The sequence below is a fragment of the Plectropomus leopardus genome, chromosome 9, assembly GCF_008729295.1.
Source record: "Plectropomus leopardus isolate mb chromosome 9, YSFRI_Pleo_2.0, whole genome shotgun sequence".
Lineage (NCBI taxonomy): Eukaryota > Metazoa > Chordata > Actinopteri > Perciformes > Serranidae > Plectropomus > Plectropomus leopardus.
Window position 1 is genome coordinate 13,707,014 of NC_056471.1, and position 26,260 is coordinate 13,733,273.

Sequence of the window (26,260 nt, forward strand, 5' to 3'; positions counted from 1 at the left end):
TTACCATATGGACATATTGTGCCCTGATAAAATATGTTTGCTATATTCTGTAACACTGTCACAATTTGTAACAAAATAACAATGCAGTGGCCACAGACTTTTAATGGAGCAAAATACCCTCCGGAGCTGCAGGTGGCGGTGTGCTGCTTTGGTTATTTTGGACCCAAAGAAGAAGAAAAGCTGAAACGCAGAAGAAGAATCCGGCTGTTTTTATTCCCTCTGCTGTGCACCGCTGGCTGTGAGATACCAGGCTGCATCACCACTTCTCAAAACCATCTTACACGGTGAATAGCTGTGTATTTTTACTTTGAAGAATCCAGAAAAAACGGCCCTTCATGTGTATACTGCAGTGACAATGGTAGGAAACAGTGTAAATGTTTCGATATTTGGTGCACGCTCAGAAACCGCTGACACGTAACGTTATTACTGAGTTGTTAAAGTCAAACGCTAATGTTTGTTGAACAAAGTTAGCTGTGAGGGGAAGCAACTGCTTCCACAACACTTTTTGGAATATGAGCACCAGAAAGGGCGTGAATTCATCTGCAAGACTTAGGAATCATATAATAAACAGATGAGAATTAATTGATTTGTCCTTTTGAATGGTGACCTACTTGTATCCGAGTTTCTGAAATGTCTTTCCTGTTGTGTTCAACCCTGTAGATGGCTGGTAGGGGCAGGCTGGTGCCCTGTGTGTGTTTGGGGATGTTTGGTGTCCTGTGCTGGGTCTGGGTCTCCTTTGCCTCCTTTCCAGATGATCAGCCTCCCCTGGAGCTCTTGGATGCAGTGGACCGAGGAGCCTTTCAGCCTCAGAGTGCTCTGTCAGAGATGGAGTTTGCCTCCATCAGTTCATACAGAGGACCTGGCAACACTGACCGCCGGAGCAACAAGGAGCTGCCAATTCTCCTCTGGTGGAGTGGAGGACTGTTCCCACATTTCCCCGGTGACACAGAGCGCATCGACTGTGCCACGTCCTCCTGCCTGGCCACAAGCAACCGCAAGGTACCAGAGATGTGTCACCTCATAAAGCCTTTTAGTAAAAGTCTTGGCTCCGACAGAGAAGATGCATGCTCACATTAATAATAATCATCACCTGTAGATGCTCTGCCAGTAATCTTGAGTTTGATCTTCAAAGGTCCAGCTGTACAAGCGGACAGCATCCATCATCTTCTATGGAACAGACTTCCGGGCATATGAGGCACCGCTCCCTCGCCTCCGCCACCAGACCTGGGCACTGTTCCATGAAGAGTCACCCATGAATAACTACTTCCTCTCCCATGGACCAGGAATCAGGCTGTTCAACTACACTGCCACATTTCGCAGGGAGTCAGACTATCCTCTGACCCTGCAGTGGCTGCCTTCTCTGGATTACTTGCTGGGCCCTGTGGTCGTGTCCCTGGAGGAGAAGAACCGGCTGAGGAGGGAGGGCCTGGCCCCTGTGCTCTACATGCAGTCCCACTGCGATGTGCCGTCAGACAGAAACAGATATGTCCAGGAGCTCATGAAGTACATTCAGGTACAGTACAAAAGTACAAAGATGCTCTGTTAGGGACAAAAATGAATCCAGTTTAGTACCTGCGGCTTGTTGCAGCAGCTGCGTGTGTTCAGACTTGGCCTAGTTAGAATGTTAATTATCACTAAGTTGTGATTTATGCATTACTAATATAAAAGCTGTTGCACTATGGAGAAAAGTAAAAATATATCTTTTAAGTAACAACTAAATTATAAAATCATAACATCATAAAATGTCACAAAATTGTACTTACTGAAGGTAAAACAGCAGCTTTTCTGCCACATAGCATATTTTTAAATGATTGCATGCCATTTTGCAACACGGTAATCCTCTAGAGAGCTAATTTATTGATATAATATTTCTGTAATATCACTATCTATCTGGATTGATACGATGTGATACAATGACAAGTAGGGCTGTAATTAATGGTTAATTTAAATTGTCAATGAATCTGTTTATTATTTCCGAGATTAGTTGTTTAAATGACGATTGGCCCAAAATGACATCCTCTCTTGTTTTGTTCACATCCCAAAAATATTCAGTGTACTGTCACAGAGGAGTAAAGAAACCAGAAATGTACAATACAAATACACTGCCCTTACATATTTTCCTCCTACCGCCTCATTCTCATGAACAATATTTCTCAAGAACATCTTGAGGGAATATCTTGATGAACTAATTAGATTTTGGTAGTCAAAGGTCAAGGTCACTGTGACCTCACAAAACATGATTTTGACCATAATTCAAGAATTAATTTACTAATTATGATTTAAAAATGTAAATGAAATTTTTTAAAATAATGTCTAATAGGATAAAATGAATTGATGGTATGTTATATCTCCTGACATGGCTGTATATGAGTCTGGACAGACATGGATGTAAACTGCAAATTCACTGGTTTGCAGAGGCATACAACCTGATTAGTTGATGTTTTTTTTTACTCCCATCCTCTGAAGTTTGTTCTTAAATTAAATACTCTTTTTTTTAAAATTTGTTTTAATTTGCCTCTAATCTTTTTCTCAACAAATAACAGGACATGTTTCTGCTTGACATTGAACAACATTTTCAGTACTCTTCTCAGATTTAAACCCCACCACAGCAATTCTGTACAATCAAACATAAATGGACTCACATGCACTGAAAATCTGTAGCCCTCTGAGTCTTCCCTGTTTCCACTTGCAGATACTAATACAAGTAAACAAGAGCCAGTAGAGTCAAAATCATTAATCTTCACCCATGCAACTGCAGTAACACCTCTGTAAATGTTTTTGTAAATATAGACCACAGTGTGATGTTTGTGAATCCCCATCGGGAAATGAAATGTTAGAGTTCAATTAGAAATGTCTAATCGAGGTTTTGTGAAAAATGCAGACCATTAAAAGTGTGTCAGAGTCGCATTAATAATCTCCCAAATGTTTCCGGAGATGAGTCTCTTCTCTCACTCTTTATTTTTTCTCTCTGAAGGTGGACTCTTACGGGAAATGCTTGAACAACAAACCTTTACCTGAACATCTGGAGGACACGTCCACAGCCACCGGCGAGGAGGCCAGCTTTATGAACTTTGTTGCCCGCTACAAGTTTCACCTGGCACTGGAGAATGGCCTGTGCCCAGATTACATGACAGAGAAGCTGTGGCGGCCTCTCCATCAGGGCTGCGTGCCCGTCTATCGAGGCTCCTCTGTGGTGGCAGACTGGATGCCAAACGAACACTCAGCAATCATAATAGATAACTTCCCCTCCCCAAAAGCTCTTGCTGAATTCCTCAAACGTCTTGATGAGAATGATGATGAATACGCAAAGTATTTAGAGTTCAAGAACCCCAGACGCATCACAAACGCTCGTTTGCTGGAGGCTCTGGAGACCCGCGAGTGGGGGGTTAATGACATGAGTAAGCCTAACTACCTTAATGGATTTGAATGTTATGTGTGTGACCGGGAGAATGCACGACTCGCAGCAGAACGAGCATACAGGAAAGCCCCTAAAAAGAACCAACCTCCTCAGCCAAAAATGGCCAACAACTCTCACATGGGATGCCCCCTGCCCAGCCCCGGGTACGGAGATGTCCAAGATTTACCTCCAGATGATGGGTGAGTTTGTCTTAAATTATTCGCTGTGCCAGGTGTGAAATCCTTCTCTTTCCTGTACTTTAATGTGAATAACAACGTCCCGAGGGGCGAGACATCAGTCTATTTTAATGTCCTAATTAAAATAGCCTCTGTGATGAGCCTAATCTGTTTGTATATCTGTCCGCAGATGGTTGCAAATATGGCCTCAGGATTACTGGCAGAGCCTGGACCAAGCAGAAGGGCTGGAGTCTCTGATAAGACATAACGAGTCAGACCCTTCGCTGCTGTGGAAGCACATCCAAAACATTGCTGTGAGCAGAGCCAGAGGAAAACACTGACACAGGCCTTGAAACAAACAGAGGATGGAGCACATCCAGGATTACAGAGGTGTCCCACATTATGCATCCCCGCTGTTTAAATGAGGGAATGAAGCAGAAATTACTAATATTTCTGCACCTGAGTCACCCTCCTTCACACTTGTGAGCAGTTTAGTTATATAGAAGTTTAACTAGAGTTTGATATTGTATTCGGCTGACATGATGTCCTTTATCCTGAGTTCAGTAATGGGAAAATAATGTTTTAGAACGCTATATGCTAATATTTTCCGGTGGTTTCATTGCTCTGACTGAGGTGCCATTGTTGCCCTTACTACTTCTTGCGTTGTTAACATTAACTGCATGCAGTGCAGTTGTTCCACGGAGGCACATTCTCCAGGGAGGCTGGTTTTCATTGGACTGGGGCAGAGCCAAAGACTTGTCCTCTGCACTGAGGGAGCTCTGCCTAACTGTGTGTGAAGACCATCAAGACAGTAGCCAATGAACTGCATTAGTTTCTTAACAGTCGCTCAGCAGGTAGCTGATGGTTATTAGCTAAAGTCACATTTACGTACAAGGCTATTTTAAGTGACTATGCAACAAAAATGTTATTTCACTGAGGAGCGCGAGAAGGCAAATGTAAAGTAATGCACAACTCCCCTGTGGGAAATCACCACTGCATTTGCAAAGTAGTTCTCAGGAACAGCTGATACATTTATGTGGCAGATACTTTATAATATTGCCCTAACTGTTTCATTATACGTGATGCTAAGGTCATGTTCATGTGCAATAATTTTTAATCATGCTTTTCTACAAGTAAAGTACAAGTAACAGCTTGAAACTCCATGACAGTATTGTGCATCTAGTAGCACACAGCATATTTATACCTGGATTATCTAGATCATTTTATTTTTCTAACAAAGCATCATACATGTGAACACACTATTTTGTATCAAGAAGAGCAAAATAAGACATAACATTTTGTAATAAAGTAAGTTTCTTCCATAACTGCTGTTGCTAAATTATAATATTGTAACCCACTTGCCAATATTAGTCTGTTCACAGCCGTATGTAGCACATCATGTTGCACAGACATGTCCTTCATAGTTTACTGAGGCAGATACAGCTTTCACCACCAGGAAAAAAAACAAAACACAAGCTTGTATAACATGTTTGAGAGATTAGAAATTTCACCTAATGTAAGAATCAACATTTGCTAGTCATATTGTTCATTCTAACGGCCTCTTTGATCACACTAAACCAAATCATTCCCGAGTTCAAACCCAACGCAGTCCAAACTTTGTGAAAGAGCAGTTCTCACTTTATATGCAAATGAACATGAAGGGAAGGGGATGAGGATAAGAGGCTGCTGAAGAGCTTCTATAATCAGTCGAAGGCTTTGGAGTAGCAGCTCTCACAGTGGACTTTCCCACCATGTAGGAACATGCTGTCGAGAAGGTCTCCCATTGGCTTATGACACACCTCACACTGAAAAATTGGGAGAATGTTATAAGAAAATGTAATTATGAGAAAATACAGTCAAGCGCATTGTTTTTATCCCTGAAATCCTCTCACACTAATGCACCGCTCCATTATACAAAGTATACCAAACTGTTGCAGCTTCGTAAAACACAAATAACTAGGTAAACTTTGATTCATTTACTGGTAATGTATGATATCTAAACATAGTTTGCATTTCAGACAAAAAACATATTAAGGAGGACAGGCATTATAAATGTCAAAGGAGTAGTTTGACAATTTTGAAAATGCACTTATTGACATTTTTGCTAATAATTAGATAAGAAGATTGATACCACTCTCATGTCTGTCTCTCACATATGATGCTAGAGCCAGCAGCTGGTTAGTGTAGCTTAGCATAAAGACAAGAAAAGGGGAAACGGTTGCTGGCTCTGGAAAGTCGGATTGTCCAAAGGTTAAAAAAATCAGCCTAGTATCTCTTAAACTCACTAATTAACAAGCTTCGATCTCATTTGTTTAATCAGTGCAAGAACACAAAATGTAAAACAACAAGTTGAGGTTTTATGGGAGGCAATATGCCACTGTTATTTAGCCATAAGCTGTGACTTCCTGGACAGCAATAGTTGCCTGGTCACTATGTGGTGATACGGCTCAAGGAAGTGACTGCTCCTGGCAAAGAAACAATGTGGCACACAACTCCCTGTAAAACTACAAGTTGTCTGGTATTTGTACAGATTAAACAATCAAGATATACATGTTATGTTAAAGCTTTTATTAAGCTTTAGAGCTGTTGGTAGACAGATTATTAAACGATGGACATTTCAAGTCTTTTTCTGATCTACGTTATAACTGCAGCTATCAGATGCTTAAATGCTTTGTAAGATCTTTTCAAGCAAATTTAAAACCAGATTTAAGACTCTTTTGTACAATTTATCTTTGTCTTATCCAAGAATTGCAGGTATATGTTAAGAAAAATTTTGTATGTGGTTCCATTCAGAGGTGAGTTTTTTGTGGGTATGGTTATTAGAGTGATGTGAGGTAATCTACAATTCACCAACAGGTAAGTCTAAGTATAAAGTAAAAAGAAAGTAGTAGGTTCAGTGGTAGGTTTAAAGATTTTAATGCCAGAAATGTGGAATTTCACACAGTTTGACTCATTTAGACTAAAAGAAGGATTTAAAGATGGATAACTGAAATAGGATAAAATGTTTGTGGCAATCAAGACCTCACAAATTCAAATGTAAGACTTTAATTGCCCAATATTTATTAAATTGAATTTAGGAAATTTAAGACTTTCCAAGGACCAGCCGACACCCTAAACAGTCTGCAACATCATATTTAGAGATGTGTAGTATCAGTCTTCTCATCTAACTCTACAAAAAGCAAATTTTTGCCAAGATGTCAAACTATTTTTAAGGGAAACAAAAGCTCATTTCCTCCATGTCAGTCCCCTCAAGGAAGTTTTTATTGTCCAGTAAATACCAATTTGTGCCTTCAGCTGAAATGTATCAAGCAGATGGATGAAGTACCTTGAAGCAGGTGGGGTGGCAGTTGATATTGAGGTGCTCGATGGTGATCTTGGCATCATTGCCCACCAGCTCCCCGCAGTATGTACAGGTGGATGACAGCGACTTGCTGGGGAAACACAGCCATTGAGACAAGTTAGTGTGGCCATTAACTCAAGCAGCTCTCATGCAACTGCAGCTCTGTCTGGTAAAATAACCTTTCTATCCTGTGCGAGGGAACTTAATAAGTGTAAATAATCCTTTGATGTCCCCGCTTAGCCTCTTAATGAGCAGGCTTGGTGGAATTTCTGCCCTACTGCTTACACATATCTAGTTTCGTCAGAACTGGAAATAACAAGGTGGGGGAAGAAAGGGCTTTTAGCTGGTTTAAACAGGTTTAGGGAATCGTGTTGTTAACGGGAGTAAGTGGAGTAGCTGCTGTGAGAGAAACTGACAGAGCTCAGTGTCAAATAATTTGACCCACATCAAAAAGAAGAGCAATTAGAGAAAGAAAACCTTCCCTAAGAAAATTTATCTGGGGTCATTATATAATAAGGACAGTGCAGGCAGTGCATTTGCATTGGATGAGGATGGGCCCTTGCAAGGGATTCAGATTGCAACCTAAAAAATACACCAGTGTCAACAGAAGATCTCACATTAAATTACAAATAGTACCATTTGCTAAATATGCCCTCAATAAGGCAAACCCATCTTTTTTTTCTTTTTGAAAAAAAATATTTATGACAAAATTATATGAATATTTTATATAAACTTTCAAGACTAAAAATAAACTATTAGAAAAACTAATAAATTAAATGGATAATTTATTATTTGCACTGAAGATCAAAGATCAGTTTTAAGGCAGAAGTGAAAATGCTGAAAAAAGCTGATTTGTCACTCTTAGGGGCGGTGTCCATCAAAGCATTTTTTCCTGAGGCCAGTGAATTTTTGAAATGATTTGCAATGGGAGTGCTGCATTTTTATACTATGCTACAAATGACAGCAGCATGACAAAGCACTTAACGACTAGTCTACGCTAAGTACCGCATGTTTGGGATTTTTTCGGAGTGCTGAGAGTTTAAAAATGTTCAACTATGAGTAAAATGCTGTGCTTGTCACTGTCACTTTTTACCTAGCTATACACTCACAATGGAGGAGGGGCAGGACATGAACCATAAAGACCAACCATCACATCTTAAAGGTGCTAAACAGCAAAATTAGAGGAGAAATATGTTGCTGGTAATATACTGTGTATGTTAATATATGTTTCTTCTAATGAACCCATATAGCTCAGTGGGACCGCCCTCTCTTCCCACATGCTTCAGCCTTCCCCTCATCCAGAGCAAATACTCTACCTTGTTCTGACATTTTTACTTCTGCACATATTCCATATCATAGCATTTAGACACAACCAAAGTGTATAAGCTGGTAACACTGCAACTCCAAAGTGCTCCCACATGTCCCCAGCTGGGAATGAGGGGTGTCTGACTTTTTCAGCTGAGAAAAAAAACACTTTTGGGGACACGGGGCCTAAGTGTCAGTGATAAATTGAGCTGGAAGTGTCAGTTGAAGTGAAGGTCCTGAAAGATCTAAGTGCCAGTGCAAGTGTGTAGCCTAACCTCAAAAATGTCAGTAAAAGTGGCTTGTGGGACTAAATAGAGGTCAAAATTTCAAAGGCAAAGACCTGAAGGGTTTAGGGCGTTAGTCATAGCATAAGCATTGAAATGCACTAAACTGTCAGTTGAAGAGAAACGGATAAATGCAGTTGAAATGTCAGTTAAATCGTCATTTAAATAGCAAGAGATGAAAGCAGCTGAAGTATCAAGGGAGAAAGTTTTATATCTGGTTTAATAATAAGTTATGTTATTACCTGGCATAAGTGGAGGGGCTGCTGTAAGAGTAACTGGCTGAGCTTGATGTCAAATAATCAGACCGACTGTGGAAAAAAGAGCAGTCATCATAAAAGCAGTGTTGGGAGGTTTATTCAGCAATTTTTATTTTAATCAATATTATTTGATTGTGTAAATAATGTATTGGTCCCACCTAGTGCTGAAGTCTTTGGCATTATGCAAGGACAGCTCTGTTGCATTGACATACTCCTTCAAATACACAAACCCCCTTGAGGTGAGGCAGACAGAGGAGAGAGTGAGTTAAGATGCATAGTTCAAACATTAGCTGTCACTTTAATTTAAATGCCTAGTTTGTAAAAATCACTCACTTTTTGGCCTCAGGTTCTGGTGTCTGGACAGGCCGGTCTTCTTCAATCACAGTCCTGGAATAGGTTTCATAGCTGGAGACAGAGTGTGGCGGCGTTAGTCTCATCTTTCACTTACAGACGACAGTAGTGTGATGGGTTATACAGAAGGACTCTACATCTGTCAAATGTAACTCAGGAGGTAATCATTTTCTGCCATCGCTTGTTAATGGCATGCTGTTTAACGGGCTGTGATTTGACAAAAGGACATCTCTAATACACATCATTAATCTGACATCTGGAGACTGATAATTAGAGGGAAGGAAATGAGGGCAAATTGAAAGACAATGGGAGTGCAGATCTTGTCATTTAATTTCAGTAATAGAGTTGAGTCAGGAGTCTGATGACACAGAAATGTTGCAGGAGTTGCAGGTAACTTAAGATGCAGACTGCAGTATATAAGCGGATACAGCTGTGTTCCCACAGGGTTTGGCCTAAATCTCTCACCCTTTAACTAAGACGGCTGTGTTACAAACACAAACACATAAGCAGATCTAGTAGGTGAAAGTGTGAAACACGCCCAGATTACCTAAAGCTTATGTGGTGTGTGTTTGATTTTAAATACATTTCATTAAATTAAACATTTATTCCACTCAAAGAAAAACCAGGTAAGTTTAAAAGAATACTTCATCCAACTGACCATCTGTTTATCAATTACTCAAAGTGTGTGACACTAAAGAAAACTTTTTCTTATATGCCTCCACTGTGAAAAGAGAATTCAAAAAGTAATGTTTTAGCGAAAATGCATGTTTTTGGATTTTTAATTATACTGAACAGATTGTGTGAGAATTCGTTAACGGATGTTTTGATATAAGTTTTGATGTTAAACGTCCCTTTTTACTAAAATTCACGAAGAGTGTTTTTTGGCGTCTCCGTTGACCTTGCAAAGACTCATAGCACTTCACTGATTCATTTGTAATGCATTTCATTTTGTAAATACAAACCTTTGCTCATTTGTACATTTTAGCAATTTTGTATTCTCCCTAGTGTTGAGATTTTGATCAATTATGGAATCTTTGTTTTTATCTTTTTCCTTTTATTCATGATTAGGGAAGGTATCTCAATAAGCCATTTCTTTGCTTCTAACCTCTCCTGCACAATGTTTCAAGTTTGTATTTTATTCCTCTGTATTTAAAAAACTAAACTAAACTAAACCAAACTGTGGAGACAGATTCAATGTAACACAGGGTAAGTCATTTATATACTAATAGTCATATTGCAAGTGAAGTATTCTTTAGACTCACATGCAGTACCACATCCTTGCTTCAAACAAAAGACATAAAGCTCCACTTTAAGGAGAGTTTCTTTGCAAAAGTAAGAAAATCAACAGACCACACAGCAGAAAATAACACTCTGGAGAAAGTATTCTTGCATTATGCTGTCTGACGTAAAGATCATAAACTTACCGATCCATAGCAGGCTGTGGCTCACTGTGTATCTCTCTGGAAAGTGAAGAAAACTGTATTAGACTTTGAGTGTAGGCTGTAGCAGTCAATAAGCTGGACTCTATCCACTGAGCAAGAACTCTGCAGTTATTATGAGTGTATGAGGCTGATCTTTCTGACTCGCTGCTCCAAAGAGGTCAGGATCTATTGACCAGGTGTGGTCTCTTTTTCTATTGTACTGCAGCATTGCCTCATTTTGAGCCCTCCTCCCCATGCATTGCAAACATAACCTTCATGCCTCTCATGCTCTGAATTCCTTGTAATCTCCCCAGTTTGGAGGAAAGTTTAAATCATTTCAAACCTGATGGTGGTGATGGTTGTCACTGTCTCTGTCTGTGTATCCCTGGGGCTACAAAACAGGACAGTCCTGCATTATAATATGTTTGGCAGTACAGGTGATGGCATTAGAGTAAAAATAACAAGTTGAGAAGGAGTTGATTATTCTCAGACTGAGCCGTGAGGAAGTTTCAACTTGTATTTAGCTTGCTTTCAATTAAATGGTTGACAGGCACTGAATTTTAAGATGCTATAATGACATCCCGCTGAAATTGTGAAAAATAAAAAGTGGTTTAATATGCATGTAATGAGCCCAGCCACAGCGGAGATACCTTTCTTCCTCTTTCCTCTCGTCCTCCTCCTCTTCAGTGGTGATAGTATAGACTGTGGGTGATGTCCACCTGTCCCATGGGGAGTCGTTCTCTTTGGACCTTTGGCACAAACAAAGGCATGACATTGTAGCATGACAGACAAATTCACAGTGTTCATTGTAAAGAGAAAAAAGCTGAAAGGGGATCTGTTTACCGTGATTGTGAGGAAAAGTTGTAACAAATACAGTATATCTGACCTATTTTCATCAGCACCAGTGCACAATGTTTTCTGGCTCAGTGAGTAGATGCTACAAAAGCCTTCACCGTGGTGAAAGGGAAGGAGGTTATGGGAATAAAAGGAGCAGACACACACGTGGGGCTTTTAATAAAAAGATGACTTACTTTCTCTCAAACATGACCAGCGTCTGTTGATCTACAGTTTGGCCTCCCGTTGCGGCTTCTTGGCTGAGAGGGGACATACATTGAAAGGCTTTTAGCGCGTAATGGACATGGATGAGTGCATGTAGATGAATGAAACATAGTGGTCTGCATTGTGTTGTAGTGTAAGAGTAAATCCAAGTGTGTCATCACCTTTCCTCTGTGTTATCCTGCTGAGGTGTGCTGGTTTCCCATGTGTGTGCCCATGACCGCTGAGAGCTGAGACTGGAGAGAGAGATGATGTAGACGTTATGACAGATCAAGCATATCAGACGCTAATGTGTGCGGTTTGAGAGAGTCAGTACTGCAGGTCCACAGTCTTCCTTCCCCGCTCTTCTCTCACTCATACATCCATGACACAATTATGCACTAAACTCAGTTTTAATACCTTGTGCTGTCAGTGCTGATAGGGATGACGTTGTCTGTGAGGGATTCCAACGCATTACTGCTAATACTGTCAAACACACGCACACATAAAAAGGGGTGGAAAACATAAAAATCGAACAAAATGGGTTGCCCTGGAGGCTCAGAGCACTGCATGTGAACCTCAAAGTCCCCAGTTCAAATCCAGCTTGCTAAATGTCACTGCCCTACTGCTCTTTCTCCCCTCATTTTCTGTCACCCCTCTCTATTGCTCTTTAATAAAGGCATATTATCCAAAACAGAAAAAAAAAACATCTTAATAAATTGAAGTTAAAAAACATATTAATGAATTGTGTATGCTTTGAATTATTTAATGAAGTAAAAGGGGTGGGGGTGTTTCGAAAAAGCAAAACTAATTTAACTGAAAAACTAATTTAAAACACTCCCACATAAACAGCTCAGGCGCGCTACTCGTTCGTGCGTGAGACTGTTTACATACAAGTGCTTTAAATAGTACATTTTTAGCAAAATTGCATGTTTGGGAAGTGACTGCAGCATATGACTGCATAAATAAAACTTGCATTATACTGTATGAGCTTTGTGAGAGTTTGTAAACGGATGTTTTGTTATAGCTTTGCTGGATGGACCCCTTCGCTTCAGTTTATTAAGAACTTTCTCCATTTTTGAATTCTTCCTTATTTGTGGAGGCATAAAACAATGTTTTCTTCTCCTATTCAACGGAACAAGCACTGAGTAAATAAGTTATCATTTGGAGGGTTAGGTATTCATTTAACAAAAGTAGAGGTGCACCCAAGGAGCATGTCACTGTCACACTAAATATAAAGAAAATCATCTTACTTTGCTGAAAATGTAGGTTTAATATTAATTAAATTTTTTACAGTTAATAATTTCAGTCAGTTATATAGCATAAATGCTAAACTGATGCTAAATGTTTTTGGTTCCAGCTTCTCAAATGTAAGAATGTTCTGCTTTATATCATCCTAATTTGAACACATTTGTTTTTTGGACTGTAAATCAGGCAACACAAGCAATTTCAGAAAGGCACTTTATCCCTTCTTTTTTTTAATGTGCTGAATGAATTCAACTTACTTGGTGTTTGGACTTGGATCTTTGTTCTCTAGGGAAGTAAGTGACACACTGCAAAAATAAGATTAGAAAAAAATGAAATCAACATTAGAGTATCAATGAGGTGCAGCCTCAGCGCTCAGTGTGTGTGGTCCAACAGCTGCTGATTGTGAATAATAATTATTGCAACTGACAAAGTGAAGCAATTGTAGTTACTCTGATATGATGTTGTAACATGATGGTGTCAGTGCTACAAACAGAGGTTACAATATAGAAAAAGGGGAATTTGCATTGTCACTCTCATACCTGTTGATAGAAATATCAGAGAGGGGCTGCAGCAGGTCAGAAGAGCTGCAATAGAGAAAAGTGGCTCATAATCAGAAACTGCTGCATTATGCATGCCGAGATGCTATCTGGCTGGCTGGAAAACAGTCACAGCTCCAAACCAATATGATTACCTGTTAGAGGATGTGGTCCCTAACGGATATGGATCAAACGGATCAGCCGAGCTGAAAAACAATTTCACACTGATTTCACTCTCAATTGTCAGCATGGCCCATCTTGTGTCAGAGGAATTCTGATCACATTGACTCATAATGGAAAGATTTAATGCAGTTTGAATGGTAAACAGAAACACAGAGGGATCTGGGGCCAAACTCAATCAAAATCAGAATCTGGATGTATTTGACAAATGGGATGATTATTCTGCTGCTGAATGGCAAAATCAATGGATTTCAGTTTTTCTCACCTAAAATGAACTCTGATTTCAGTCTACGCTAACTATTTAAGACTAAACAGATTATTATTTTACCAACAAGAAATTCTTCCCAAAACAATTAATTCAAGCATTAAAATTAATTTGCTGATTGAATGAGATCTATTTTACATGAACCCAATCTTTTAAGCACATTTCCCCCCTCACTGTCTATTCTATTTTTCAACACACTAACATAGAATTTGCATACATTGTAATAGACATCTTACAGGTATACTATGCAGGATTGTCAGTTAGTGTTTGTAAACATTTTGGCCAATGAAGGTGAAAGTAAAATCAAACCCCAAATTCACTCTCATTTAATGTTTTGCCTCTTTTTTTTGGCATTTTTTATGCAGAGTGTCTCTTGGATGCCTGCGGCTTACAGTCTGGCACCCGGTCACTACCTTTTCATAATGCCCTGAACTCAGCTAAGCGCTGTGTGGATACATGCCCATAAATGTCCTGAACAAAGAAAATAAGAAATACAGACAGAAGGGTGAGTGTCTGCAGAAAGATACAACACCACACACACTTCTAGTGGGTCATAAATAATGATTGAGAGAGATTACTTCTGCATCACTCTATACAATGTTTTTTTTTGTTTGTTTGTTGGGGGGGGGTTCTAGGAAAATCCTGCATAGTATACCTTTAAAGCATTAGCTAATATGTGGCGTTGCAGTAAATAAACTACCTTGATTCAGTAACTGTGGTCGTCACCCCTGAGCTCCACAGTTCTGTGCTGTCCTCTTGGCTGTATGGAGGCGAGATAGAGCAGTACAGAGTGTGGTACGGATGAATGGCATGATGGGAAGGGAAAAGAGGGCAAGTAAAGGTAAGTGTGGTTCTTCTCATACACTATTTACAAAGCCAGTCCATTAGAAAAGCTTGAAACCCACTGAACTATTTAACGAGCATGAAAACCATCCGAATTTAGTACATAACAGACTTTCTCTCAGTGTGTGTGCGTTTCTCCTACCTTTTGTCAGTAATGATCACAGTTTTGGTGGTTATAGTGACTGTCTCTGTGGGGCTGGTGGGCAGAGAGACACAGCACAGTTGCAGGCAGAGTTAGTATAAATCATTACAAGGCATATCTGGATAGAATGCATTTCTTAGCAGGAACAGCTAGATAGATAATTGTTTAAGAGCAGCCTGTCATCTCCTTCTACCTTTGTGTTCCTTTGGCTGTCTCATCTGTCTGTTTCTCCTCCTCTCGCTGGGTGCTGAGGCTGGCAGAGACAAAACAAAGCCGCAATACTAATCAGTACAGAACATTCTCTTCTATTTCCAGTCGCGCCGCAGATAAGACGTGGCTTTCTGTTTCAAAGTATTACTCAGTCGCTTCAGGAATCTGCGACTTTGTTTCTATCTAACATGGCGCAGGGGTTAAAATAGAACGCTGGATGTAGAGGAGCCCTGATTTATGGATCAAACTTGAGGAGGATGGGGTTTATTAAAAATTTTACACCTCGGGGAGCTGGGACGCTCGGCCCCTTCATCTGCAGGGATAAGAATTAATGGTACACAAAGAGGGAGGGATGGGGAGCAGGGGCCATCACATCTCTTTCTCACCTGCGTGACTCTGTGCTGATTAGAATGACATCATTAGCCAGGAGATCCACGGTGCCACTGGTCTTTGCTGGGTTTGACTCACTAAAGATATCAAACACAGAAGTCAAATACAGAGCAGAGTTTGTGCGCAAGCTCCTTTGAAAATGTGTATCCAACTCTGGCAAAGTAAGTTAAGGTAATGCTTCTGCTTGCTACTGACAAGGGAGCTATCGATTTTCTACTGATGAAAGGATCATTCTTCGCATAACTTCTGTGTTTGGGGCTTGGGTGGGAAAGTGCTCTTCCTATTACCTGTCTAGTCCGCTAAGCAGATCCTGACTCCAGCGTCCTGGGCTGGGGGGAACAGGCTCTGCTGACTCCTCTGGACTGCGGGGGCAGACGGATGAGAGGAAGAGGAAGTGGAGAAGGTGATGAGCATAAGGGGATTTAGGATTCAAAGGAGATTTCAGACAGGTTAGGTAAAGGAGGGAGGGGGATCATTAGAGGTCCAACAGTGCCACCTTGTGGGGATTATTCAGTGATTGTGAGGCGTGCTTAACCCTTTCAAACTTGGTGCCACATCTTTTTTCTTGTGCTGCATTCAGACGCCTTTCACAAATCGGTGTGATTTCTTTCAGAAACATGGGGGGAAAGGCAATAAGCAACTTGAAAAGAATTGTTTCATAAGCCGTAAGATATCAGTATATTTTGAAAAAAAAAAAAGTAAGAACATTAAAAAGATAAAAGCTAGGGGGAAAGAACAAGCTAGGAGATTTCATGAGATTTAATATAAGATATTATAAGAACAACTATATTTAGATTTACAACAATTACATATTTTAAATAATGTTACAGAAAATTATTGTTATTTTTAAGCTTTTCTCCCCAGGTAATGTTCTTGTTTGTTTGGTTTTTGTTTTTTTCTGTTTAACTTTCTTTTTCTTTTGCAGGTAACACACTCTCGCTCTTATAAGTTTTTTGGTTATTTCTTATTAAGTTGCTCTTTGTCTTCTTCCCATGTTTTTGAAATAAATTAAACCATTGTTTAGGTTTCAAATATTAATTGCATAAAAAAATATTTTTTTTAACAAACCCATTGGTGAGAACCAGGAGATCGTCTGTTATTGGTATACAGTTGCTGATTTCTGGAGCTGGCTCCTGTTCATCACTGCACACAGAGGAAGAAAACAACCATCAGTGCACCTGCTTTGGCACGTACGCACACATCACTATATTACATTTTTTTGAAGTACCACATTTAATCAGGTCTAATTTTGGACACCCTCTTGTGTGTAAGGCAGTTTCAGGCACCTGAAATTGAGTTGTGGGTTATTTTGTGATTGCTTTGAAGTGAACACAGTGGAAGTTAGCCATTATCTCTTTTCTTGCCAAACCTACTATGACATGAATGAGGAAGTTGTTGGGTTTTCTTTGTTTTTTTTACCTGTCCTTTGTGGCACGACTGTCCGCTGAGCTTCCTTCTTCCTTTGCCAGCACTGGCTCATCATCCTTAAAGCTGGAGAGGAAATAAACTCTTATTATCAAATGGCTGTAGAGGCTAGAGGCACTAGTATGAGAATCTCTTTTTTTCCATATTGGTTTCAGCCATTTTCATCTTTTTCTTTTTCTAGTACCTGGTTGAACTTGTGTCGAAAGAAATGAGGGTGTCAGACAAGGTGGTGAGCGTGTCAACAGCGGAGCTGTGAAAATAAATGGAGAACAAACACATGACATTCCAGGGCAGCCTTCAATCAGACACGTGCAAAAGAATAAGAGCAAATATGCCACAGATACAGACAAAGTAAACCACCTGAAAGCACATTCAAAGCTTTGCTCAAGAATTTTACTATTCATTCATTCTGTTATTAAACATATCTGGATGGATATCAGGTTGATATTTGAGACTCATTATTGCAGTATCCGAGATATGTTATACTGATGTTAACACTCAGATCCTTTACTCAAGTAAAGGTATGAAAATCTTAATATAGAATTACTGTGTTACAAGTAAAAGTCTCCTATTCAAAATTCTACTTATGGAAAATACAGTATTAGGGGTTGCATGGTTTAGTTATAGCAAAAGAGGGACATCTGGTCTCTAACATCACCTTTTCAAGTTAACTGAAAGTAAAAATATAGTTTTTTCCTGATTGTGACCTCTTACATGATCTATGCAAATTATGTTAATAGCTATTGGCTTGACTGCACCATGGTAACAGATGGACTTCTGTACATCACAAACATGGACACCCTTAGATCAACCTTCCAAGTTATTGAGAAGCAAAATTATAGCAATTTTGGTTCATTTTTGTTAATTTATTAGCTTATTAAGAAAACTGTCCATCATGCAACTCTGATAATCCAAATTGAATTTTATCCACTAGGCCTGCTGATGTCATTTCAACCATAAAAAGTTCATATGAAACAACTTTTCTGGGGGAAAAAACACGAATGAAAATGCTATGAATGAATGCTATAAAATACGAACATGAAAATGCTATTTAAGTAGGAAACAGGGACGCAATTATTATTACTGATGTGCTATTAGCTTTTTACTTTTGTGTTTGGTCGAGGTGGAGCAAATTTTATGTTTTTATTAGTGTATAATCACCTAAAAAGATAAGACTTGCTGTATTTTCGTTACCTTAGAGTGAGCTGTTTATATCTATATATGGAGCAAGTCCACGGTGTTGTTTATACAGTAGCCCAGAACTAACAAATCAAACACTGGCTGTAGATAGCACCTTTCACATTTTTGTGTCGGCAGCTTTAATTCTCCTACACAGTTGGCACATTGAAAAGTTTAGGTTTTGCAACCTCACCATTAGATGCCACTAAATCCTACACACTGGACCTTAAAGTTGATCGGTTCAGTTGATCTTTGTATGTGAAGGTACTAGTAAGTGAAACTGATATACATGTTTTTAAAAAAAAGGACACAATTATCCCTGAAATATAGTGGAGTACTAATATAAAGTAGCATGTAATAGGACAATGCAAGTACCTAAAACCTGTACTTTGGTAAATTTAATTAGTTTCTACAACTGATACAATGTTATATGTGGCAGCACAAATTCTGGTTAGTAGAAATCTCACCGTGGCATTGGAGACGGTTTTGTTTCTGGCACAGGTTCTGGTTCTTGCACAGGTTCTGGTTCTGGTTCTTGTACAGGCTCTGGTTTTGTTTCTGGCACAGGTTCTGGTTTTGTTTCTGGCACAGGTTCTGGTTCTAGCACAGGTTGTTGTTCTGGTTTTGTTTCTGGCACAGGTTCTGGTTCTAGCACAGGTTCTGGTTCTAGCACAGGTTCTGGTTCTGGTTTTGTTTCTTGCACAGGTTCTGGTACTAGCACAAGTTCTGGTTCTAGCACAGATTCTGGTTCTAGTGCAGGTTCTGGTTCTGGTTTTGTTTCTGGCACAGGTTCTGGTTTTGTTTCTGGCACGGGTTCTGGTTCAGTCTTCACTGTGATCTCTGTTACAGTAGACACTAGGGCAGGTGAAAGGGGGACAGGTGACATTGGGGCCAGAGACACAGGGGCAGGAGCAGGAGACATTGGGGCTGGAGCAGGAGATACTGGGGCAGGTGATTCTGGGACAGGTGAAGCTGGTGCAGGAGCTGCTGGTGTTGGTGATATTGGGGTTGGTGACACTGAGGCGAGTTCAATCAGAGGGGTGTCAACTTGCCCAGAAACGTCTGAATCCTCGGGTTCTGGCTCTTTATAGACTGCTAGAACAAGGTCAGGTTTGAGTTCGGGGAGAGGGGTGGCCACTTTGGTGCAGCCCGGTTTCATGCCCTCAAATGGATCTTTAACAGCAATAGACACTGGAGCGGGGTCTTCCTTCACAGGCTCTGGGACGGCCTTCTCCGCCTCTGCTGCCTTCGGCTCATTAACAATGACATCGACAGCTGTCTTAACACTGGTGTCGACTCTGTAAACCACACAGGTAATGAATGAAATTGAAAGAAGCACTTGTTGCAGAGGAAATAGAAACATGGCACAGGACTTACATTTTGTGTGTTTTGGGCTCAGGCGTGGAGGCAACAGATGTGACAGGGAGGACAGGGGAGGGGGCCAGGGTGCTGGCAGGTGCTGGAGTCACAGCGCTCTCATCATCATCAATAATCTCCACCCTGCATGATTGTAGCCAAGCACACGTGCGCACACACATGAATGCATGTGTGGAGTTGGGCGTGCACACAAATAGAAACAGGCAGAGTAACATTTGATCACACATTTTGACTCTCAGGTTTTCCTTTTGTTTTGGAGGGATGTTAAAGTGTGTTTACCTTTTAGCCACAAATGATACACTGTTGTTGACCGGTGAGGTGTCAGGCCCTGCTTCTTTAGACCTGAAATAGAATTTGCATAAATACTCTACATAAAAATGTATTTTCACACGTCAGTGAAAAACACAATTTCCCAACGTGTAGTAAGTTTTAAAAATATGTAACTCTTTTATGATTCAAGAACTCTAGAAACAGGTTCAGTGTTAAGATTAGCGTTGGGAGAGTGACATAAGACACACATACTCATATTTCTTAGCAGCAGAAAGCACATAAGACCGTTGCCTGGCTGCAGATTTCTTCAGAACGTTGCTGGCTGCCTCCGTCCTGTGAAATGAGTCATTATGATGTTAATATAATCTCTTTTCCAGGGGCATGTGAGTTCAAATTGGATGGCGTTCTTTTGCGTGAGCAGAGTCTTACCGTCTCTCCTGCTCCTCGTTGCTAAGCGGGCCCTCCTGGTTCTCTGAAGTGGGCCTCACAGTGTAGGGGGCTCTAAGGAAGACAAGCGCAAACACACACCTCATGAAAATACATTCTCACTCAGCTGCCAGCAGTCTACAGGGAATGTGATTTGTGTGAGCTCACATTTTCTTGTAACTCTCTGAGGGTTTTTTGATGAATTGTTTTGTTGTAGTTGTTCCACTGTGAAAAAAAAAAAAAACAGATCACGTTAATATGGGAATATCTCTTCACACTATTAACTCTGCTTATTTCAGAAGGAAAAGCTCGTACCTAACGCCGTTAGTTGTTGCTGATGGAGCAGGCTGGTCCATTTGAGTAAAAATGCCTCTGAAAAAGAAATGAAACGCATGAGTATTTTTTTTTTCATTATAACCTATCATTCAATTACAAAATGCCCCATGTAGCCGAGTGTGCGTTTCAGTGCTCTGATATCCCAACATCTGCCTCTAATTTAGGTCTCTAGTTTCCAGAGTGGAGACCAAGTCAATATTTTGCAAGTCACACAAAAAATATTTGCAATCAAGTCCTGAGTCAAGTCCCAACTAAAAATGTACTATTCCCAAGTCAAGTCCCAAATCAAGACTGACAAGATCTGAGTCAAGTCTCAAATCAAGCCCCAGGTCAAGACCAGCAACTCCTTCGTCAAATCCCAAGTCAGGACATACAAGGCCTAAGTCGAGTCCCCAATCAAGGTTGACAAGTCCCAAGTCAAGTCAAAAGTGGCATGTCCCGAGTCAAGTCCAGAATCAAGACCGACAAGAGTCAAGTCTTGAGTCAAGACTGTCAAGTCTCAAGTAAAGTCCCGAGTCAAGACTAACAAGTCCCAAGTCAAGTCTTAAGTCAATACGAACAAGTCCCAGTTCAATTCCCACGTGAAAATTGACTCTTCCAGAGTCAAGTCTCCAGTCAAGACTGGCAAGTCCCAAGTCCTATACTCTGACATTTGAGTCCTAAACAAGTCGTTTTGCCCTCCACCAATAGTAATGCCAGTCTAGGACAAATTAATGACATGTTTTGTTTTTTTTAAATCATGAAATTCATTTAAATTTGTATTTGCTAAAACCAGTTTGTTGGATGTTGTCGCGTCATCGCCTTCTGTCATTTTTGGCCTGTACATTTTGCAATATGTCTTTTGTTGACCACTCGTAGTTTTTTTTTACGAAAATAAAATGATCTTATTATTTTTCCAACTGGCACTCAGTCATTAAAGAATTGCATGTCTAAATGTGCAAGAGGTCTTACCTGATCATGAATCCTGACGAAGAGCTAAATTTAAAAAACAGACTCGTTATCAGCACAATCATGTTTTGTGGGAGGTTTTCAAAGTGCTGTGTAGATAACTCCATGAAATTAGAAACCTGTGTTTACCTTCCAGTGACTGGCTTGGTGGGTGGCGGAGTGGATTTTGCTGGTGATGACACTGGCTTGGTGGGTGGCGGAGTGGATTTTGTTGGTGAGGACACTGGACTGGTTTCAATGGGGGCTCCGTCCACTCGGCCAGCCCTTATATCTGCCATCCTGCATGGATCCACAGAATTTGATTTTGTCTATTCAAGTGACTGAGTAATGGGTAATGAAACATTATTTATACATCTGGCTTACCATGGTTTCTCCTTCTGGGATTTGTCCTGAGCATCACTGGAGCGACGCTGCAACCAGCTGCCATCATCCCTCAGCTTGGTGCGGACTTTGGTGATACGATACACAGAGTCTTTGTCCCCATCTGAGACACAAACATGTGCATGTCACATACCCACACACCATCTGAGATATTACACACACTGTAGGCTGCATCATAATGACATCTTAATCACTGCATGCTTGATGGATATGCGAAAAATTCAGTCCCCTTTGGACCGACGCATAATTGACCACTTGTGTTTTGCATTAAATCAGGGCAATAACAGAGGATCGGAATTTACAGAGTCATCAGCCAGGCACAGAGACACGCCCTCTGATGCTCTATGCTTTTATTGGAGGAAACAGGTCATCTCACATTCAGATCACATCTGTCAGCCTGCTTACCTTTTGACATGCTTGTTTCTCAAGGTTTCTCAAGGTTTCCTTGTTCTGTTATCTTTATAGGCCACCTGAAAAATTCACTGGAACCAGATTGAGACAGATGTGTTAAAGTGTACAATTTGCAGCAGTTGCAATTTATTATGATTTATGCAATTTATTATGTGGATCCCAACCTTTTTCCTTAAGGGACCCCTTTTCTATCATTGAGTAATCTCATGACCCCTGAGTATCTGACATATTCAATGGATGTTTCATGATATGTTCAGTGCATAACAATAACACCATATAAACTGTATAATTAACCCAAATAGTGAACATAATCACTGCAGCACGATTGTGTAAAAGAAGTAACTTGGATGGATTTTGAGCAGATTATTTCCTGTGAACATTGTATCAGATGAGTTCTCCTGACATTTGTAGGATCTTTTCATACTATTAGCTGTTCTGTTTTTTTATTATTTTTTTTATTTTAACAATCATACATACCTAATATGCTTCTGAATATGCTAGACATTCAGTGTTTATTCTCTCCCTGATACTTGGCCATTGTTCTATTAGCTCTTTAGTTGTTTTAACTGTGTTCTTCTCTGATGCAGGATAAAGCTGTTAAGCAGAGAGTGAAGGCTCTGTGAATATAGCTTGTGTTCATGTCTTCTCCATGCCCTTATCCTGTGAGATTTTGTGTGTAGTTTATACCTTAAATATTAACTTTAAAAGTAACACTTTCATTTAGTATAGTTAGTTTATCTTTTGTGTGAGTCCACCTCCTTTTTATTTTGACTTTTTTTTGTTTTCTCTCTGTAACTGTGTTTTTATTCATGCTGCTGTTTGTCTTGCCCAGGCGTCCCTCAAAAAGGAGATTCTTAATCTCAATGGGACTCTCCTTGTTAAATAAACAATAAATACAATTTAAAGGTAAAACAGTTTTTTTTCAAACAAATGAATGACATGCCAAGATATAGGCCTACTTCATATTTCAAAAAAAGTTTACTTACACCTCTTAGAATCAAAAAGCCTTGTGACCCTATGTGAGGCTTAGTTGACTCCAATCGGAGTCAAAACCCCCAAACTGGAAACCGTGGAAACCGATGGATTATGAAAGTCCAGTTTCAAAATGGCCCTTCCCACACTATGTTCTCTTCCGATGAGGAACATGTGCTCCGTCAAGCATTCCTCAGTCTCATCCTTTAGACATGTAGCTCATCCTGTCCTACCACTTTCCAAAAAATACTGCTGTTGCCTAAATATGAATGGACTCACACACATGTACATGTCTGAGCCTGTTGAGTTTAGATACAAAACAAACTGGCACAGAATGATCTATGTGATTGAGTAAATATGGTTTCCTTTCATACATATCCAAATCAATTGACCCCCTCGGTTATTTAAGGTCATAAATGACCTGCTCAGAGGCACACCTACTTCTCCGGGGAACTGAAGACGAAAAAGAAAATACTAATGAAACCTGGCTGAGTGTTGCCTTATCTGAAAGTAGACACGGACTACTGCTTATGCAAAATTGTAGAGCCAAATTCAGAATGCAAATAGAAGTTGTAAAACTCCTGGGGCTGTGAATTCACCCCTTCCAAAGCACAATATCTCTTGAGGATATTGTCCTCAATATTGGTGACAGAACAAATAACCGAGGGCAGAGAAAGCATATTTATCCTAGGTTTAGCACATCCGTCTGCACTGGATAAATGATTGATGAAGAGCAATAGTATATAAGACAAGCAAGAAACAAGACAGACAACTCTACTGACAAGCAATTATGACAGGGAAACACCCAGAAAAATGAGAGGGCAAATACTGATAATCAGCAGGTAACGCTTTCAACAAACAGTTTATGCAGCGTGATTGATTACTTTTACAGTTTCTGTTTCCTACTGCTGCTGATTACTGAAGCTCTCATACTTCAAATTGTGTAAATTATACACCTGCCATCCAGAGGGCTTACCTGCTTTCGCTTTATATCCAGCAGAGAAACGTTCTCCTAGTTAAGTAGCGTGTGTGACCAGTGCGTCCCTTCAAGAGTAGCTGGTGTGTACAGAGGAAAAGCCTTTCTCTGTCTGACAGGTGTCTCGATCCCTGCGCTTGTGAACAGGTACGGGCGTGATCATGGACAAGCCCAGCCAGTCAAGGAAGGTGGATGTGGGGTGGAGCAGTGTGTTTGTCTATCCATTTGTGTGTATGTGTGTGCGTTAATGGAGGTTGCTAAGAACTAATTTCTGTTTACATCTTTGTTCGTGGGAGAAGGCAAGCACATACCTGTCATACAGGTGACTGGCAATCAATTCTGAGGACGAGCGAGGCAAAGGGAAGAGGGTGACGGCGACAAGGTGCACAGCACGGCAAGCAGAAAGGAAGCGACTCGCAGCAACATCTCCTGTGGGAACGCTCCTCTCATGCTCAGTGGGTAGGAAAACCCAGGAAGCACACACATCATTAAAATGAGATCAAGGACAGCACACACAACTGAGCTGAGATAACAAACAGACGCAGTTGCCCACAAGTCAATAAAAATAACATGAAAGCCAATCTAATTTGGAAAGTACTGAATTTTACACATGGAATTTTTTAAAAAAGTACTTCTGTTTTTGTACAATGAAAACTGAGACCACCACCTTGAAAATCTAGTTTCTTACCTAATCAAAGTAAATTATAACATAGTGTAATCTTTTTTAAAGTAAATATTCTAGGTAAGAAAACAGGCAGAGTCTATAACAAACAAAATGTTTGATCAATGTTAGTGACTGTGTGTCTATGTTTGTATAAATGAAGAACAAAGAGTCTATGCTCCTGCAATTGTCCAACAATTTCTTCAGCAAATAGCAACAAAAAAGCACTCTCTGAGTGACTGGCCACAGTATGCACTCTATGAAAACACACTATGGAGATCAGCCGACCATTGTTTCACTACAAAAAGCAATCTCACACATGCTGTGCATACATTTACAGAGTCTTTTCAAATCAGAAAAGGGTGTGAATAGATTTCACAACTATCAGAGGGAGGGGGTGGAAGAGGAAATTAGCAAGTCTGAGAGCCAAAGTTTCACTCTGGTGAGCACACTGGCAAGTGTAAACGCTCAAGTCTATTATCTACCTGCTGGATCCCTCTCTGCCCTAAACGACAAACCAGTCAGACGGCCTTACTCGCTGACGCTGCAGTGAATCATTAGGGTGCTGCTGGCGCGGAATTAAAACGAGAATGCTAAGTATCTTAACTTAACCCCAACCTTGTTGTCACTACACCATGCCAAGAAATGACAAAAATGCTTCACCTAGAAATCCAATCTTTGTAGATCAATACATTTAAGATGAATACTGTGAAAAAGAGGCCCTATCATTTACCAGCTCATCAGTTTTGTAACTATGTCATCATTAAAATGACAAACAGAATGTGGAAATACAGGATAACAATAGTCTATGATACATTTTCATTGTCCCTCCCATTATTGTATTTGATGACAGTCTTTGAATAGTATTTTAACAGTTTGCGCAACTCGTAGAAACGCATGCCATCCTGATGACATACGGCATCTAATACCAGTGATACTCCAGTATCAGGGAGAGAGTAGTGTTTGCAACATGTGAAAAAGTATATACCAAAAGTATATAAACACACTTTACTCTACATACATTGAAAAAGTTAGTGATTGCTGTAATCATTACCCTTGCCCATACTATCCATGAAGCGACCCCTCCCTACTGTAATTCCAGTGTAAGAGATTGCTCATGTTCTGTATTAAAGCCTTGTTCAGTTCAGCCTAAGCCAACATAAGCAGTCTAATTTTGTCAAATCAAGTTTGTCCAGTTTCAGTGTTTTTAGGAGTGTTTCCTTGTTAAGCATTTCATTGTCTCAATGTATATATGGGTTTGTACTTTTTTAGGACAGACTTGGAAAAGTCTGAAACTACACTCTAAACTACAAGCAGTAATATGCTGCTATATATTGCAGCCTTCATGCTTCCACGGAGGCTTTTCACCAGATGTTGGAGCCTGGTGAAAAAGATGCAGCACAGCCGCCACTCTTATTACCTTAAAGGTGTTGGATGGAGAGGAGATCAAGGCTTTGTGCAGGCCAGTCAATATCTTTCACACAATGTACGTGGCGTTGTGCAGGGGGATGGTTTTCT

The 26,260-nt window shown here is 40.1% G+C and overlaps 2 protein-coding genes across 5 annotated transcripts; one reads left to right on the forward strand and one right to left on the reverse strand.

Moving 5' to 3' along the window:
• The first annotated feature begins 235 nt into the window (after window positions 1-235).
• fut11 (fucosyltransferase 11 (alpha (1,3) fucosyltransferase)) lies at window positions 236-4,894 on the forward strand. Its single transcript, XM_042493068.1, has 5 exons — window positions 236-358; window positions 661-999; window positions 1,133-1,513; window positions 2,975-3,597; window positions 3,764-4,894. The coding sequence occupies exons 1-5, from the start codon at window positions 356-358 to the stop codon at window positions 3,912-3,914; spliced, it is 1,497 nt and encodes a 498-aa protein (XP_042349002.1). The 5' UTR covers window positions 236-355; the 3' UTR covers window positions 3,915-4,894.
• On the reverse strand, window positions 4,670-24,523 carry znf185 (zinc finger protein 185 with LIM domain). Of its 4 annotated transcripts, none has more exons than XM_042493063.1 (34): window positions 24,082-24,522; window positions 22,128-22,204; window positions 21,705-21,825; window positions 21,471-21,620; window positions 21,345-21,368; window positions 20,373-20,429; window positions 20,226-20,282; window positions 20,061-20,132; window positions 19,884-19,964; window positions 19,641-19,703; window positions 19,362-19,484; window positions 18,452-19,282; window positions 16,990-17,055; window positions 16,800-16,871; window positions 16,449-16,523; window positions 15,668-15,742; window positions 15,377-15,457; window positions 14,974-15,033; window positions 14,781-14,834; window positions 14,496-14,555; window positions 13,506-13,556; window positions 13,354-13,398; window positions 13,072-13,119; window positions 11,987-12,052; window positions 11,752-11,823; window positions 11,563-11,625; window positions 11,182-11,280; window positions 10,875-10,922; window positions 10,535-10,570; window positions 9,093-9,164; window positions 8,918-8,992; window positions 8,745-8,810; window positions 6,899-7,004; window positions 4,670-5,378 (listed from the first exon to the last, which is right to left on the reverse strand). In XM_042493063.1, exons 2-34 carry the CDS (start codon window positions 22,135-22,137, stop codon window positions 5,277-5,279), a joined length of 3,081 nt encoding a protein of 1,026 aa, XP_042348997.1. In that variant the 5' UTR covers window positions 22,138-22,204; window positions 24,082-24,522; the 3' UTR covers window positions 4,670-5,276. The 4 variants fall into 4 exon arrangements, with proteins under 4 accessions (XP_042348997.1, XP_042348998.1, XP_042348999.1 ...); XM_042493064.1 differs by lacking the exon at window positions 24,082-24,522 and adding an exon at window positions 23,120-23,200; XM_042493065.1 differs by lacking the exon at window positions 11,987-12,052 and having other exon boundaries at window positions 24,082-24,521.
• Window positions 24,524-26,260: the final 1,737 nt, after the last annotated feature.

Coding starts and splice junctions, on each gene's coding strand:
- fut11 (XM_042493068.1), top strand. Junction 1,000..1,132: donor TGGCCACAAGCAACCGCAAG/GTACCAGAGATG, acceptor TGATCTTCAAAG/GTCCAGCTGTACAAGCGGAC. Junction 1,514..2,974: donor AGCTCATGAAGTACATTCAG/GTACAGTACAAA, acceptor TTCTCTCTGAAG/GTGGACTCTTACGGGAAATG.
- znf185 (XM_042493063.1), bottom strand. Junction 16,524..16,799: donor AGTCGTGCCACAAAGGACAG/GTAAAAAAAACA, acceptor CTCTGTGTGCAG/TGATGAACAGGAGCCAGCTC. Junction 14,556..14,780: donor GTGATCATTACTGACAAAAG/GTAGGAGAAACG, acceptor GCCTCCATACAG/CCAAGAGGACAGCACAGAAC.